Source organism: Notolepis coatsorum (genome assembly GCF_963971535.1).
Source record: "Notolepis coatsorum genome assembly, chromosome: 3".
Taxonomy (NCBI): Eukaryota; Metazoa; Chordata; class Actinopteri; order Aulopiformes; family Paralepididae; genus Notolepis; species Notolepis coatsorum.
This window is the reverse complement of record NC_140167.1, coordinates 91,981,101-91,998,269: the sequence shown is the minus strand read 5'-3', so window position 1 is coordinate 91,998,269 and position 17,169 is coordinate 91,981,101. Positions and strand designations below refer to the sequence as shown.

Genomic DNA, 17,169 nt, shown 5'->3' with positions numbered 1-17,169 from the left:
CGAACTAGATTCTTGTACCGGATCTCCTCTCTGATAAACAAGAATACCCTGAAGACTCTGGCAGGAGCACTCATTCAAGGGTACTACGACTATGCTTGCACCTCATGGTACCAAAGCACCTCAAAGGCGCTAAAAACAAAATTACAAACATCACAAAACAAACTGGTCTGACTACTGCTTGACCTTACTCCTAGAACCCACCTCACCCCTGCCCACTTTGACAACCTAGGATGGCTTAGAGTAGACGACAGAGTACAGCAACTTGCAATGGGCCTGGTCTACAAGATACACTACACGACTAAGGTACCCATGTACATGTCAAAATACTTCCCAAAGGTCAGTGAATACCACAACACCAGAGGGAGCTCAACAAATCATGTTAAACCCAGATTCGGCTCAAACAAGGGACTAAACACGTTTCGCAATTATGCCACATCAATGTGGAACGCCCTACCCACAGCTGTAAAGGAATGTGAATCACTACCCACTTTTAAAACCACTCAAGGAGCACCTACGGGAGACTGCAATGCGAAACTGGCTCTGTAAATGTCCTAACCCAACCCCCTCCAATGTACAGTAAATGTCCTAACCCAGTAATACACAAGACTAGGGCTGGGCGATATGGCCAAAAATGATATCGTGATAACGATATCGATAACAATATCATATCACTCTATAAAATAAAATCGAGTATTAAAAAAAATATATATATATATATATATATTTTTTTTTTAATTAAACAACAGATGTATGTTTATTTTGCAGCAATTCTTTGTCATTGCCACCATCTTTAGTGTTACATCCCCTCACACTCCAGTTCTCAGGCTGCAGCTGGTTTGAAAGCGAAAGTAAACCGGCTTCTCTGCTGGCTGTGGCTCCAGGGGAGTTGAACAGTTCTGGCTCTGCTAGTTTCTTTTCTATCTTTTGGCGCTTTTTTGGTGGACAAACCACCGCACATGTGCACCGTGACTCATGACTGGAGACTAGCTCTGCTAGCACACATAGCCTACTGTGTACAGACGGTTTCAAACTGTATTTTAAATTAGAAAGCAAACAAAATAAATGGACAAGAGAAAAATAAATTTCAATTTGGTCAGTATTGTCATTTGGACAAGCAAAGCCATTACTTTAAGTTGCAGGCAAGAAAAACAAGTCTGTCCACTGTCTCTGGTTTTAAACCTGCCCTGTTGCAGGTCACAATTTTTTTTTATTTTTTTTTTATATCGATTATTAAAATATATTGCGATAATTATCGTTATATCGCCCAGCCCTACACGAGACCCTCTTCTTGGAACCAAGTAAGGTTTCATCGATAATCCAATGTACAGTTACCCCCCCACCCCGCCTACCCACCCCCCCCCCCCACCCACCCAACCACCTCCAATGTACAGTTCCCACCCCACCTACCCAACCCACCCCACCTCCTCCAATGTACAGTTTCTTCGTCAAATGTATATACTCTCCTTTTTCTTTTCTTTTTTACTCTTTTTGTATCACAAACTACTGTATTTGTAAATCTGGTATGTCAGAAATGTATAGATGTAGCAGTACTGTCTATCTGTATGTCATGTATGTCATATATCAAGTCAAGTCAAGAGTTTTATTTGTCACGGCATACGAGTATACAATGAAATGCGGGTGGTCTTGCCCGCAACGATGTGCATGATACAGTAGTAATAACATATAATAGAATCCAATAGAACGACATTGTGCAATAAAACAAGTAAACAGAGTAGGGCATATCGGTATATGTACATGAGTTATTTACAGAGCATGGTAGGACATGCTAGGTCCTGTGGTAGTGCAATACACTGTTAGCTACGGATGAGGCACTGGGTCTTTCTGTACATGCTATATTATACAATCTCAAGTTATACTATTACTATTCTTAAAGTGACCTTTCCTTAGTGGCCATAAGTGTGGGCGTGTGCAGCATGAGTGTGTGCTTGCTCATGTTAAAGTGGCTGCTAGTGTGTGAGCGTGTACAGCAGGGTTTCCGTTAGAATTTTTTTTTGCAGGTCTGAGTGTCCGGTAGATTTCAATCTACCGGACAAATGGGATAAATTCCGGTCAGAGTTTATTGAGCTTAAAAACAATTGATAGGCCTATATAAAGAATGACATCATCAAGGCATTTATAATATTTTAACTTAAAACTAGGCTACTTTTGCGTATATACAGTCATTAATATATTCCAAATAAAATAAGTCCCTCGAGACTTCGTGCTGCTGCCGACTTGAGGTGTCGGTGGGCAGTCTGCCCGACCTTAATAAACAGCAGTCTGTTATAATCACATTTTTATGAGCTAACGAATTCCGTTATATTGGACATTTGTATTAATTATATCAAGCGAAGAACTGAGAAATTTGGCAGAGAGAGACGGCAACATTATCGTGGGTTTGCGCCGTGATGTATATCTCCACCTCCCAACGACTTGGTGCTGCTCATAATGTCCGGTGAAAATAATTCCCTCTAAGCACAATTTGATTATTTGAATTGTATTAAAATAGGCTAAAATTAAATAGCCTATGCGATGAACGAAACAATCATTACATTTGTCGTTGCTTCACCAAGCAGCCGGTCTAATAGTGACACCGCTGTGTCAGCGCGAGCTGGCTGCTGATATATTTACGTGAAGCATGGAGCACTGGAGCAGGCAGAGCAGAGCAGCGGTGTCAGCAGCGCCCCCACCCAACAGCTGAATTGCCAATGGCTGAATTGGAGTACTGCACCCTGCCAAGCCATGCTTCACGTAAATATATCAGCAGCCAGCTCGCGCTGACAGCAGGATGTCATTAGACCGGCTGCTTGGTGAAGCAACGACAAACGTAATGATTGTTTCGTTCATCGCATAGGCTATTTAATTTGAGCCTATTTTAATACAATTCAAATAATCTAATTGTGTTTAGAGGGAATTATTTTCACCGGACATTATGACCGGAGAGATTAAATATGTCGGACTTCAACAGATTTTGCCGGTCAAATACCGGTAATTACCGGCTAACGGAAACGCTGGTGTACAGTGTGTGTGTCGTGTGTCTGCTCATGTGTGCTTGTGTGTGGAGAGTTCAGTGTTCAAGGCTCTGATGGCCTGGGGGAAGAAGCTGAGCCGAAGTCTCTCTGTCCTAGTAGCTGGTGTTCGTAGGCGTCTGCCTGACCTCAGCAGCATGAACAGGCTGTTGTTGGGGTGGTGAGGGTCTTTCATTATTCTGCAGGCTCTGGATTTGCACCTCTTGTTGTATAGAACCTGCAGGGGTGGTAGTGCAATACCCGTGGTACGCTCGGCTGAGCGCACCACTCTCTGTAGGGTCTTCTTGTCCTGTGCCGTGCGTCTGTACGTTAATGCCAAGCAAGCAGTGCAAAAATGCTTCCGCATTCGTCACCGCACGCTAGTGCGGTAAAGCGCCCTTCTTTTCAGACAAATGCTACCGTGCGTGCACCGGCGGCGGCGTGCTCGCTCAGGTGCGTGCGTGCGCCGGCGTGCTCGCGCGAGGTGCCCGCGCATGCGCATGAGATCCCGCCTTGAGCGGAGCTCAATATATATAAGTCACCGCCCCATTCAGTATCTACCAATAGCTCAATTGGCAAGGACACATGGCTGTGGATCCTATGGCTTGTTTGCTGGCGAGTTCGAATCCCATCGAAAATATTTTTTAACGTGATTTTTTTTTAACGTGTATTATTTCGCCGGTTAAGGTTATTTCGCCGGTTAAGGTTAGGCATTGTTTCGGAGTTGGTTAAGGTTAGAACGGTTAAGTTTAGGCGCTGTTAAGGAGCTGGTTAAGGTTAGAGTTTGTCAAAGAGAATGGCAATATAATTTCTATGGTTAAGGTTAGGCATGGTTTCGGAGTTGGTTAAGGTTAGAACGGTTAAGTTTAGGCGTTGTTAAGGAGCTGGTTAAGGTTAGAGTTTGTCAAAGAGAATGGCAATATAATTTCTATGGTTAAGGTTAGGCATGGTTTCGGAGTTGGTTAAGGTTAGAACGGTTAAGTTTAGGCGTTGTTAAGGAGCTGGTTAAGGTTAGAGTTTGTCAAAGAGAATGGCAATAGACAGCCTATTTCCGCGCGACCTGGGCGCTGGGCGGCGGAAAATGAAAGGCGCATTACTGCATGCCACTACGATAAATTTTTGCACTGCTTGCTTGGCATAAAGCTACACGCGTGCCGTGCTGTTTCCATACCAGGCAGTGATGTTTCCAGTCAAGATGCTCTCTACAGCTCCGGAGTAGAACCTACTCTAGCGAGGCCTTTAACCTAGAACTGGAGAGTCTGGACTGGTCAGATGAACTCAATGGTACACTGGTTGAAGAAACTTGGCTTGGCTTCAAAACCAAATTTTCATCAATACTAAACAAAATGGCCCCCCTAAGAACCACCAGGGTAAAAAATCGCGCTGAGCCATGGATGCACACTGAAATACTGACCGCTATGAAAGCCAGAGACAAAAAATGCTCTGAGTTTCGTAAAAGTCAGTCAAAGCTTACCAAAAGCACGAGCAGTGAACTCCAAGACCACGTGACTGAACTCAAACTAGAAAGAAACAGACTAAGAAATGACGTAAACTCCATGATCAAAACTGCAAAAAAAAAATTCATCAATGACAAAACCGAGGAAAACAAAAATAAACCACGTGAACTTTGGAAATTACTCAACAATCAACTAGGCTGCAGTAAAAAACTCAAAACCAGGTTCTCAAACATAAACATAAAGACGGACAACACGCTCATCACAGACAAGCTGGATGTAGCCAATTACTTAAACACTTTCTTCACAAACATAGCCACAACACTGGTAAACAAACTACCCTCCCACTCAGGGCAGTATGGGGTAGAACACATAGTAGCATACTACATGAACCTAGGCGTCCACAAAGACGACTTCAAACTGGAAATAGTAACTACAGATGAGGTACTCAAAAAACTGAGCGCCCTCCAACCAAACAAGGCCACTGGCCATGACAACATCCCCTCCAAATTCCTCAGAGACTCAGCAGCAGCCATCACCCCAGTCATCACACACATAATAAACCTCTCCATAAAACAGGGACACGTCCCCAAGGACTTCAAAATTGCGAGAGTAACACCCCTGCACAAAAAGGGCAGCAAATTAGACCCGGGTAACTACCGCCCTGTTTCTATCCTTACATCCATCTCGAAAGTCATGGAAAAAATAGTATACGAACAGATCGAAAAGTACCTCGCGGAAAAAAATCTAATCTACGAATTCCAATCTGGCTTCAGAACATCCCACTCCACTGACACATGCCTTCTCTACTTGAACGACCACATCAAACAAGAGGTGGACGCGGGCAAATACTGCGGCATGGTCATGCTGGACCTACAAAAGGCCTTCGACACTGTCAATCACACCATTCTGATTGACAAGCTAAAAGCAATTGGTTTTGATAGTTTATCAGTGAGCTGGATACAATCCTACCTGGAGGGGAGGGAACAGATGGTGGAAGTAAACGGTACCCTATCCCCCCCCCTCACAGTGAGCTGTGGTGTTCCACAAGGAAGCATACTAGGACCGCTACTATTCCTAATTTATGCAAATGACATGTCGTCAGCTTGTGACTGCAACTTGTTCCTGTTTGCGGACGACTCAGCCCTGCTGGTCTCTGACAAGAACAAGTTACAGGTTGAAAAAGCCCTCAGCTCGGAACTAGGCAAAATCTGCATATGGCTCGCCGACAACAAACTATCATTACACATGGGCAAAACAGAGTCCATTCTCTTTGGTTCAAATAACAAACTCAGCAAGACCGACGGCTTCTCGGTTACAGTGGGTGACAATATTATCACAAGGAAAGATGAAATTACCTACCTGGGTTCCATCCTAGAGGCTAATCTTTCCTGTGACAAAATGGCATCCAATGTAATAAAAAAAGTCAACCAACGAACGCGATTCTTGTACCGGATCTCCTCTCTGGTAAACAAGAATACCCTGAAGACTCTAGCAGGAGCACTCATTCAAGGGTACTACGACTATGCTTGCACCTCATGGTACCAAAGCACCTCAAAGGCACTAAAAAACAAATTACAAACATCTCAAAACAAGCTAGTCAGACTACTACTTGACCTGACTCCTAGAACCCACCTCACCCCTGCCCACTTTGACAACCTAGGATGGCTTAGAGTAGACGACAGAGTACAGCAACTTGCAATGGGCCTGGTCTACAAGATACACTACGCGACCAAGGTACCCATGTACATGTCAAAATACTTCCCAAAGGTCAGTGAATACCACGATCACAACACCAGAGGGAGCTCCACAAATCATGTAAAACCCAGATTCGGCTCAAACAAGGGACTAAACACGTTTCGCAATTATGCCACATCAATGTGGAACGCCCTGCCTAAAGCTGTAAAGGAATGTGAATCACTACCCACCTTCAAAAACACTCTCAAAAAACACCTACGTGAGACTGCAATTCGAAACTGGCCCCTACAAATGTCCTAACCTAGTTGTACAGTAAATGACCAAGTAAGGCTTTGTCAACATTCCAATGTACAGTGTAAAATGTGTGTATGTCCCCTACCCAACCCCCCCCCCCCCCCCCCCCACCTCCAATGTACAGCCCTCACCCAACCCACCCAACCCCACCCCACCAACCTCCTCCAATGTACAGTTTCTACGCCAAATGTATATACACTCCTTTTCTGGACACTTTTGTATCACAAACAGTACTGTATTTGCAAATCTGATATGTCATAAATGTATAGATGTAGCAGTACTGTCTATCTGTATGTCATGTATGTCATATATGTTATGATGAATTGAAAATGGGGGACCCTGGTGGAAACAAGACGAAAGTCTTTCTCTGGTCTGCATCCCCTTAACAATTGTATGTATTGAGATGTACTGTACTGTACCCATTCTGCAATCTGTTAATAAACTTTTCAATCAATCAATCAAGTATCTTCCCAGATACTCTGAACTTCCTTAACTGTCTCAGGTGGTAGAGGCGCTGCTTCGCCTTTTTTACGACTGAGTCTATGTGTGTTGTCCATGTCAGATCCTCTGAGATGTGGACCCCCAGGTACTTAAAGCTGCTCACTAGGGATGCCCCGATCTATCGGCCACCGATCGTTATCGGCCGATAATCAGTATAAATATGCGATCGGTGATCTGTGATAATGCTTTATTTTCGCCGATCGTCAAAACCGATCTCACTCGCTCGTCTCGCTGAGTTCTGTCTCAGACACCGGGAGCTGTGCGGCGTCTGCTCCTCCCTCCAGCCCCTCCCGTCCGCATGTAAATAGGGGTCTAGTAGTCTAGTCCAGTGGTTCCCAAAGTCGGGGTCGCGACCCAAAGGTGGGCCGCGAGCAGCCACGGATGGGCCGCGAGATGATTTAAAAAAAACAAAAAAAAAACAAAAAAACATTTTATTTTTATTTATTTAAAAAAAAAAAAAAAATTATATTTTTTTTTTTTTTTTGTCAGGCCACTGAACTTAGAAGCAGGCCAGGACAGTGTTTCTAGTTGTATTCTAAAATTCTATTCTATTGTATTCTAAAATGTGACTATATGGTTTTATATTAACTTAATAAATAAACAAAAACGAAAAATCTACTTATTTCAACGAACATTTCAAACTAAATAACAGATTATGCACATAAAACGCTGAAAACAACCGAAGCAACAATAGTATTTTAATGAGGCTATTATTATTATCATTATTATTTTGCAACAAGTTAGCCCTCTCATCATAAATAGCACATATAAATGAATAAACTACCTTGAACTAACTTAATAGGATTGAAGTGATATTTGGCTTAAAAAATCGGTCGCCTGACAAAAAAAAAAAAAAAAAAAGCCAGACGATGTGCATTGGGCCGCGGCTCTCTGACGCCTTATTTTCTGGGCCCTGGCCTGAAAAGTTTGGGAACCCCTGGTCTAGTCTAGTGGGACGGGAGCCGGGAGGACGGCGTCTCCCTTAGCTAACGTTAGCTACCGTTACAAAATGACCCAGTCAACCATTCACTTCCAGTCCAATACATGATGAGGCATTGTCTAACCGAACGGTATCTAGCCGGCCAGCTACCGATAGCTCCTGACATCAACAAACGCTCCAGCAAACTCTAGTAGAGACGTGTATGATACCTCAGCTAGCTCATGTTAGCTGACGCCAGCTCACTGTTCAAAACGAAATGTCCCACTGAACTAAATAGTTCACAGAGGCGCTGTATCAACGTTATATAGCCGGCCAGCAGTAGCCACAGATAGCTCCTGATATCAATGTTTTATAACACTCATTCGATGCGTATTCGAGCTGAGGGCATGTTGTTGAATATGATCAATAGGGTCCAGCTGCACCTCCGGAGAATCCTGGCCGTAGCTGCAGGCTACTCGAGTATAGGGTCTAGCTGCAGCTCTGGAGAATCCTGGCCGTAGCTGGAGGCTACTAGAGTACACACAGACAGTGGAGCTTGTTGCGTGGTGGCGATGTCTCGCAGATAATACAAGTACAAGTCTAATTATATAATATATATATTTTATAAAAAAAAAAAATATATATATAAAAAAAAATTTAATTTCTTTTTTAATCAAAAACGATCGGTATCGGATCGGTATCGGCCGATATGGCTCACGACGATCGGTGATCGGTATCTGTGGCAAAAAACGTGATCGGGGCATCCCTACTGCTCACCCTGTCCACGGTAGCCCCGTTTATCCTCAGTGGTGTGTGTGTCTCCTGCAGTCCTCTCCTATTATCCACGATCAGCTCCTTGGTTTTACCAATGTTCAGGAGCAGGCTGTTGTCCTGGCACCAGCGTTCCAGTACCTCAACCTCCTCCCGGTAGGCCTTCTCGTCGTTGTCCAAGATCAGCCCCACCACGACTGTGTCGTCCGCAAACTTCACTATGGAGTTGGAGCTGAACTTGGCCACACAGTCGTGTGTGTATAGTGAGTACAGCAGGGAGCTCAGAACACAGCCCTGGGGGGACCCGATGCTCAGGGTGATGGTGTTGGAGGTCTGACCCCCCACCCTGACCGCCTGAGCTTGTCCACCAGTCTGGTGGGGACTATGGTGCTGAACGCTGAGCTGTAGTCAATGAACAACAGTCTCACATAGCCCCCCTTCTGGCGGTCAAGGTGAGAGAGGGTGCTGTGCAGTCAGGGCCGCCTGGGAGAAATGCGAGGCCCTGTGCGAGATTTAAACGCGAGCCCCCCCCCTAAAGGTTAAAAAAAATTATATTAACACTTTGGCTGCCATGGGTTAAATTCATTATCAACCGTAGGTTGCCGGCTCTATTTGTCTATCGAGAAAGTCCCCTTCTTTGCAGGGCTATAACTTTTTAAATTCTATTGCTACATTGCCATTATTAGGGCCCATTCAAAGTCCTATATGTATTGTTCATTGTGTAGCAACGTTAAACTTTTTCATTCACATATTCATAGTAAAGTATGGTCTAATGTATAAGTATGTTTTCATCTCTTTCTGCAGCTTTCTCCAGAACGTGATCTATAGCCCCAAATACATTATATTGATGATGCAATACAGTTTTATGGCAATCAGCACGATATAAAAAATTCCAACTAGACGTACTTCTAGAAGTTACTACACGTCATCTGATGTTGACCGGATGGGCTAGGGGGCGTTTATAATTCCGTGGGCAGCGTTATACCAATCATCTAATGTGGGTCAAATGTTGATAATAGCAGTTAGTATCGAAGACGGTAATTTTACACGCTAAAACTCACCCCAGTCTCCGCGCGCCGTTGGGCGATCATCGTAGAGTAGAAATTTTACCATTATGGGATGTCGATTTACCCGGTCCATCTCCAGCTTGTATAATGGTATATACGTCCAAATCATGTTGTTTATCGAGTTATTGGCAATCGATCGCTATGTAGTGTGTCGAGATCGAGTCCCGGGACCTATATCGAGTGCCCGGAAGTAATACGGCCGACCAGCACAACCTCTACGGCACTTCCTGTTAAGCGATTGCGCCGATCGGCCACCAGATGGCGCTCCTGAACCGCCGGAGAGCTCAGTGGGTCCTCCTGGTGGATCTCAGGCCAGCGGAGGGGAAATATGAATCCGGTCCTAGATTTTTGAAATATTGATATCAAAGACGCTGTAAAGCGTCTTCGGCAACTTGAGCATGGCCGGGAATGACGTGTTTAAGCGTTTTCCGGCACCCAAAGTGCTAATATAATAATAATATTTTTTTTCATACAGTCAACATATTCTTAAATAATAGCGCTGCCCGAGACTGGGCATGATACAGTCAACATATAGAAAGAGAGAGAGAGCTCCCGTTCTACAGTCAATATACAGTGTTATCGCTGCACAGACCCGGCAATGCCCCTGACCAGCGGAGAGAGAAATATAATATAGTTAGTAAAAGCACTATATAAGCTCAGAACACAGCTCAGAACACAACACAGCTTAGAACACAGCTCAGAACACAGAACAGAACACAGCTCGGAACACAGCTCAGAACACAGAACACAGCTCAGAACACATCTCAGAACACAGCTCAGAACACAGAACACAGCACAGAACACAGCTCAGCACACAGCTCAGAACACAGCTCAGAACACAGCTCAGAACACAGAACACAGCTCAGAACACATCTCAGAACACAGCTCAGAACACAGAACACATGCAGAACACAGCACAGAACACAGCTCAGCACACAGCTCAGAACACAGGACACCTCAGAACACAGCTTCATCTAACGAGGCGTCGCAATGTTTAACTGAGGCTAACGTTAACCCTTTCTCCGCCGATGACGTGTTAAGACGTCATTCCTCGCCATGCGTAATCTGCCAATGACGTTTTGCAGCGTCTTTGAGATCAATATTTCAAATTTCTGTCACGGTATTCATATTTCACCCACGGATCCTTGACTGGTGCTGTAGGACTCCGCTCAACTCTCCAACGCTTCAATACCGCCCCCTGGTGGCCGATCGGCGAGTTGCAACCGGATGTTGATAATTGTGACGCCGGTGTGTCTCCCTATTCCCTCTGGCCACTCGCTATCACTCGCAGGACTCCATCTTGACACACTGGATAATTGATCCGTTGCCATAACTCAATAAACAACATTATTTGGACATATATAGTATTATACAACCTGGAAATGGATCGCATAGATCAACATCCCATAATAGCGATCTTTTTGCTCCACGCTCATCACCCAACGGTAAGAGGAGACTGGGGTGAGTTTCAGCGTTTTTGATTATTATTATCCATACAAACTGTTCTGATCTATATATCACCCATACTACATGAATGATTTAATGTCGGCCACAGACTTATAAACGACCCCCCCCTCCGGTCAACCACGCATGATGAGTCATAACGTCTGGGACCTTGTACAGTTGAAATTTTTTATCTGGCGTCAATTGGTATCAAACTGCATTTGATGATCTAATATAGCATTTATGGCTATAACTCACGTTCTATGAAATACTGCAGAAAACGATAAAAACATATTTATACTCTAGAGTCTAGACCGTATTTTTGTATGAATGTGTGAATGAAAAAGTAAAACGTTCCTACATCCTGAACGATAGCTAATTGATGTTGAATGGGCCATAGTAATGTCAATTTAGCAATACAATTTAAAAAGTTATAGCCCTGCAAAGTAGGTGAACATCTCCATAGACAAATAGAGCTGGCAGACTGGCTAAAGGATGGATATAAGCGTGGCAGAGAAAGGGTTAACATGATGGCACACACACAGTGGCACACCCTCCACCAGAGCAAGGCCAGAGAGAGAGAGACACATTGGAAAGAAACAACCCAAAACCAGAGCAAATTGAAATGCTATTTGGCCCTAAACAGAGAGTACACAGTGGCAGAATACCTGAGCACTGTGACTGACCCAATACTAAGAAGAACCTTGACTAGGTACAGACTCAGCGAGCACAGCCTAGCCATCGAGAAAGGACGCCATAGGCAGACCTGGCTCCCAAGCGAAGACAGACTATGCACCCACTGCACACAAGATGAGGTGGAAACCTAGCTCCACTTCTTAACAACCTGCCCACTATACCAAGACATCAGAGACATATACTTCCCACAAATTGCAAACACCCAAAGAGACTTTGAAAACATTGACAATAACTCAAAACTCCCATACCTACTGGGAGAAATACAAGAATGTGCAAACACAGCAGCCAGATTTGTGAGCTGCTGTGACAAGAAAAGGACATCCAACGGAATACAACCACCATAAAGACTGTACAAGGAATTCCTTCTGTAATGTACTGATTTCTTTTGTTTTATCTGTTTGATTGCTTTGTTTTGTTTGGCTTTGGCAATGTAAACGTATGTTTCCCATGTCAATAAAGCCCATTTGAATGAGAGAGAGAGAGAGAGAGGATCTACGTCAGAGGGCGTACACCCATAAATATGATACACTTATCCCACAGACATCGAGGTTCTCTGACAGGGTTCTGTAATGTTATTAGCCTAGTATCCTATTAGACTAGTAGCCTATTATCCTAGTAGAGAGAGAGAGTAAAGCTCTGTTAGCTTAATGTTGAAGCCTCTGCTAGCTTAATGTTGAAGCCTCTGCTAGCTTAATATTGAAGCATCTGCTAGCTTAATGTTGAAGCTGCTGCTAGCTTAATGTTGAAGCTGCCGCTAGTTTAATGTTGAAGCTGCCGCTAGCCCAGGCCCTGCCCCCCCATCAATCTATCGGCCGGCCCCGCCTCTCGCTCTCTCTCTCTCTCGCTCTCTCTCTCTCACTTGCGTGCACAGGGAGGGGGAGAAGGAAGGAGGGGGGAAGGACACGTGGCACAGCAGGAGAGAGGACATTGGACGAGAGGCCAAGGGGAGGGATTTGCAAGGTGAGGGACAGGATCTCTGCATGAGGCTAGTTAAGGCTTCATTACTGGGATACAATTGTGAAGTTGATTTATGTGTGTACGCCCTCTGACGTAGATCTTCCCTCTCTCTCTCTCTCCGTGCATATTATAATGTCCCGCAGGGGGCGTTGCTTGGTAGGATAACACATTATCATTGTGTAAAGTCATTGATACACTTATCCCACAGACATCGAGGTTCTCGGACGGGGTTCTGTAATGTTATTAGCCTAGTATCCTATTAGACTAGTAGCCTATTATCCTAGTAGAGAGAGAGAGTAAAGCTCGGTTAGCTTAATGTTGAAGCTACTGCTAGCTTAATGTTGAAGCTACTGCTAGCTTAATGTTGAAGCTACTGCTAGCTTAATGGTGAAGCCACTGCTAGCTTAATGTTGGAACTACTTTTAGCTTAATGTTGGAGCTACTGCTAGCTTAATGTTGGAGCTACTGCTAGCTTAATGTTGAAGCTACTGCTAGCTTAATGTTGAAGCTACTGCTAGCTTAATGTTGAAGCTGCCGCTAGCTTAATGTTGAAGCTACCGCTAGCTTAATGTTGAAGCTACCGCTAGCTTAATGTTGAAGCTGCCGCTAGCTTAATGTTGAAGCTACCGCTAGCTTAATGTTGAAGCTACTGCTAGCTTAATGTTGGAGCCTCTGTTAGATTAACGTTGAAGCTGCCGCTAGCTTAATGTTGAAGCTACTGCTAGCTTAATGTTGAAGCTACTGCTAGCTTAATGGTGAAGCCACTGCTAGCTTAATGTTGGAGCTACTGCTAGCTTAATGTTGAAGCTACTGCTAGCTTAATGTTGAAGCTACTGCTAGCTTAATGTTGAAGCTGCCGCTAGCTTAATGTTAGATCTACTGCTAGCTTAATGTTGAAGCTGCTGCTGACTTAATGTTGAAGCTACTGCTATCTTAATGTTGAAGCTACTGCTAGCTTAATGTTGGAGCCTATGTTAGCTTAACGTTGAAGCTGCCGCTATCTTAATGTTGAAGCTGCCGCTAGCTTAATGTTGAAGCTGCCGCTAGCTTAATGTTGAAGCTACCGCTAGCTTAATGTTGAAGCTACCGCTAGCTTAATGTTGATAGCCTATTATCCTATTAGCCTAGTAGCCAGTATCCTATTAGCCTAGCAGAGACAGAGACGGGGAGAGAGAGAGAGAGAGAGAGAGAGGATCTACGTCAGAGGGCGTACACACATAAATCAACTTCACAATTTTATCCCAGTAATGAAGCCTTAACTAGCCTCATGCAGAGATCCTGTCCCTCACCCTTGCAAATCCCTCCCCCTGGCTTCTCGTCCAATGTCCTCTCTCCTGCTGTGCCACGTGTCCTTCCCCCCTCCTTCCGCCTCCCCCTCCCCCTCCCTGTGCACGCGAGAGAGAGAGAGTGAGAGGCGGGGCCGGCCGGCCATAGATTGATGGGGGGGCAGGGCCTGGGCCAGAGGCCGGGTTTATGACATCCCGACACAAACACACACGGACGCACAGACACACACACACACACACACCGTAAAGGGATAGACGGTACTGTACTGACCTTTGACCCGTCAGAGTATGTAGTGTCTTTGACTGTCATCCATACTATTGAGTTCAACGTTAGGACAGAGGGTGTTACGTAAGCACGAGCAGCCTAGTAGTCTAGTAGCCAGTAGCCTATTAGCCTAGCAGAGAGAGAGAGAGAGAGAACCCTAACGCAGAATCAATGGCAAAGTTGGAAGGAGACGACGTCGACGCATTTTCCTACCGTGGAGATGAAAAAGTTCACCAGCATCCATGATATTGTCCCCCCGTTGGGATGAACTTGGGAGTCTAGTTAGCCTTTAGCTAAGCTACTAGCCGACATGGCTAGCCCGACTGAACCACACGTTAGCACTCTATAACGTAGCTAACGCTAGTTAGCTAGCGTTAGCTAACGCTAGTTAGCCTTTAGCTAAGCTACTAGCCGACATGGCTAGCCTGACTGAACCACACGTTAGCACTCGCTAACGTAGCTGACGCTAGTTAGCTAACGCTAGTTAGCCTTTAGCGAAGCTACTAGCCGACATGGCTAGCCCGACTGAACCACACGTTAGCACTCGATAACGTAGCTAAAGCTAACTAGCTGTCCCTGCCTTTAGCTAAGCCGACATGGCTAGCCTGACTGAACTTTCTAACATGCAACAACTTTCATCTTCAGTCCATCTGCCGAACGACCGTCCTCTTCGTCTTGGCTGGCATATAGTCAGACGCACGCCGGCCGACTGTACCTTACCTGTAACCCCTCCCCTTGTTGAAACCAATAGTATATCTGCTGCAGAGCCGCAGAGCTCCAATAGTGTATCTGCAGAGCCACAGAGCTCCAATAGTATATCTGCAGAGCCCGGAAACAAGTCAGACACATTCTACAAACGTGTCTAATGTGAAATATATAAGCATATAAGCAAAACTAGATTTTAGGTCTGTGATGAAAAAGGGCCTCGCGGGAAGGGGGGCCTCGCAAAAAATAAATAAAAAAAAAGTATATATATATTTTTTTTTTCTCTCGAGGCCCCCCTTCCCGCGAGGCCCTGTGCGACCGCACTGCTCGCACACCCCCTGAGGCGGCCCTGTGTGCAGTACTTGGGAGACCGCATCATCAGACACACTGTAGCACCCACTCCCCACACTTTATAGCACACACTCACTTTAAACAAACACACTGTAGCACCCACTCCCCACACTTTATATTTATTGATGAAGGATTGCACTACAACTCGTACACCTTACTGTAAATTGTACCTAAATTGTACCTCATCCCATTTCTGCTTTGCACTATATAGTATTGTACATTAGTACACTGCATAGTATTGTATATTATATGGTAACTCAGTTACGTCTATTCTGCATCGAACATTGTACATATGTCTATACTGAACACTGGGACCTCATTTTCTACTTCTAATTTACATGCTATACTATGTTATTTGATACTATCTTGTCTAGCACAGTCTCTGGAGCGTAACAGTAAGAAGCATTTTGTATGAAAGTATTCTGTACTTCTGTATGACAACTATTAAAGAAACTTGAACTTGAAACAGTGGACCTGTTTGGCCTGTATGCAAATTGCATAGGGTCCATATCACTGGGGAGGGAGGCACAAATGTGATCCTTGACCAGCCTCTCGAAACATTTCATGGCCACAGAGGTGAGTGCCACCGGTCTGTAGTCATTGAGACATGTTGGGGAGGTTTTCTTTGGTACAGGGATGATGGTAGACATCTTGAAGCAGGCGGGGACCACTGACTCCGCCAGGGATCGATTAAATATGGCGGTGAACACAGGTGCTAGCTGGTTAGCACAGGACTTAAGTATGCATCCTGTTATTCTGTCTGGGCCAGCAGCTTTTCTGGTGTTCACCTGCATAAATGCTCTTCTCACACTGTATACCGACAATGAGAGAGCGTCCCCGCCCCCCCGCGGATGCCCCCCCCCCCCTCCACAACAGCCGACGCACCAGTGACGTCACTAGCCGTTGAGCTAGCGGCGCCACTGTCTGCACCAAACCGAGCGTAGAAAGAGTTGAGTTTGTCTGCGAGACAGGCGTCGTCGCTCCCCATTGAGGGGGCGCTGACTTTGTAGTCAATTATTGTCCTCAGTCCCCGTATGTTATCATATGTTATGATTAATTGAAAATGGGGGACCCTGATGTAAACAAGACGAAAGTCTTTCTCTGGTCTGCATCCCCTTAACAATTGTGTGTATTGAGCTGTACTGTACCCATTCTGCAATCTGTTAATAACATTTTCAATCAATCAATCAAAACGTGTGTTGTCGGGCTTTACAAATAAATTTGATTTGAGTTACTGAACTCCAACCCACATGTCAGACCAAAACAAAAATGTCTTGTGACAAATGTCTCGTCCTATTTACAGGAAGAGTGTGGAGTACAGCCAGGAGACCATGGAAAAGGCTCTGAAGGAGGTGGAAAAGATGCAAGCTGATATGGGAGGAACAGAGATCCTTCAACCCCTCAAACATATCTACAGCCAGCCCTGCATCCCCAGCCAGCCCAGACAAGTAATACACACACACACACACACACACACACACACACACACACACACACACACACACACATTTGTTTAAGTGAAATATGAGATCATTACATAGACGTGCATTCTGTAACTAACCCTAATAAACATAACCCTAATTCATTCAATTCATTCAATTCAATCAAACCTTTATTTATTCTCAAAGACAATTGAGGTCACCCTCATTTTCAATGTCGTCAAGACTTAGACTTTTCAATGCATAAATATTTTTACAATATAATAATAATAAATATGAATAACTCTTTTCATACATGGATCGCAGTCCAGAGTG

General features: G+C 44.7%; 1 protein-coding gene across 3 annotated transcripts in view; it reads left to right on the top strand.

Annotated features, from left to right (window-relative positions):
• Positions 1 to 17,169, top strand: part of LOC311224639 (von Willebrand factor A domain-containing protein 5A-like) — a 147,376-nt gene that overhangs the window by 38,722 nt on the left and 91,485 nt on the right. For all 3 annotated transcript variants that reach the window (XM_084309708.1, XM_084309707.1, XM_084309706.1), the window contains exon 9: positions 16,719 to 16,863. In XM_084309708.1, the coding sequence (XP_084165834.1) occupies positions 16,719 to 16,863 (145 nt within the window). The remainder of the gene's footprint in view (positions 1 to 16,718; positions 16,864 to 17,169) is intronic.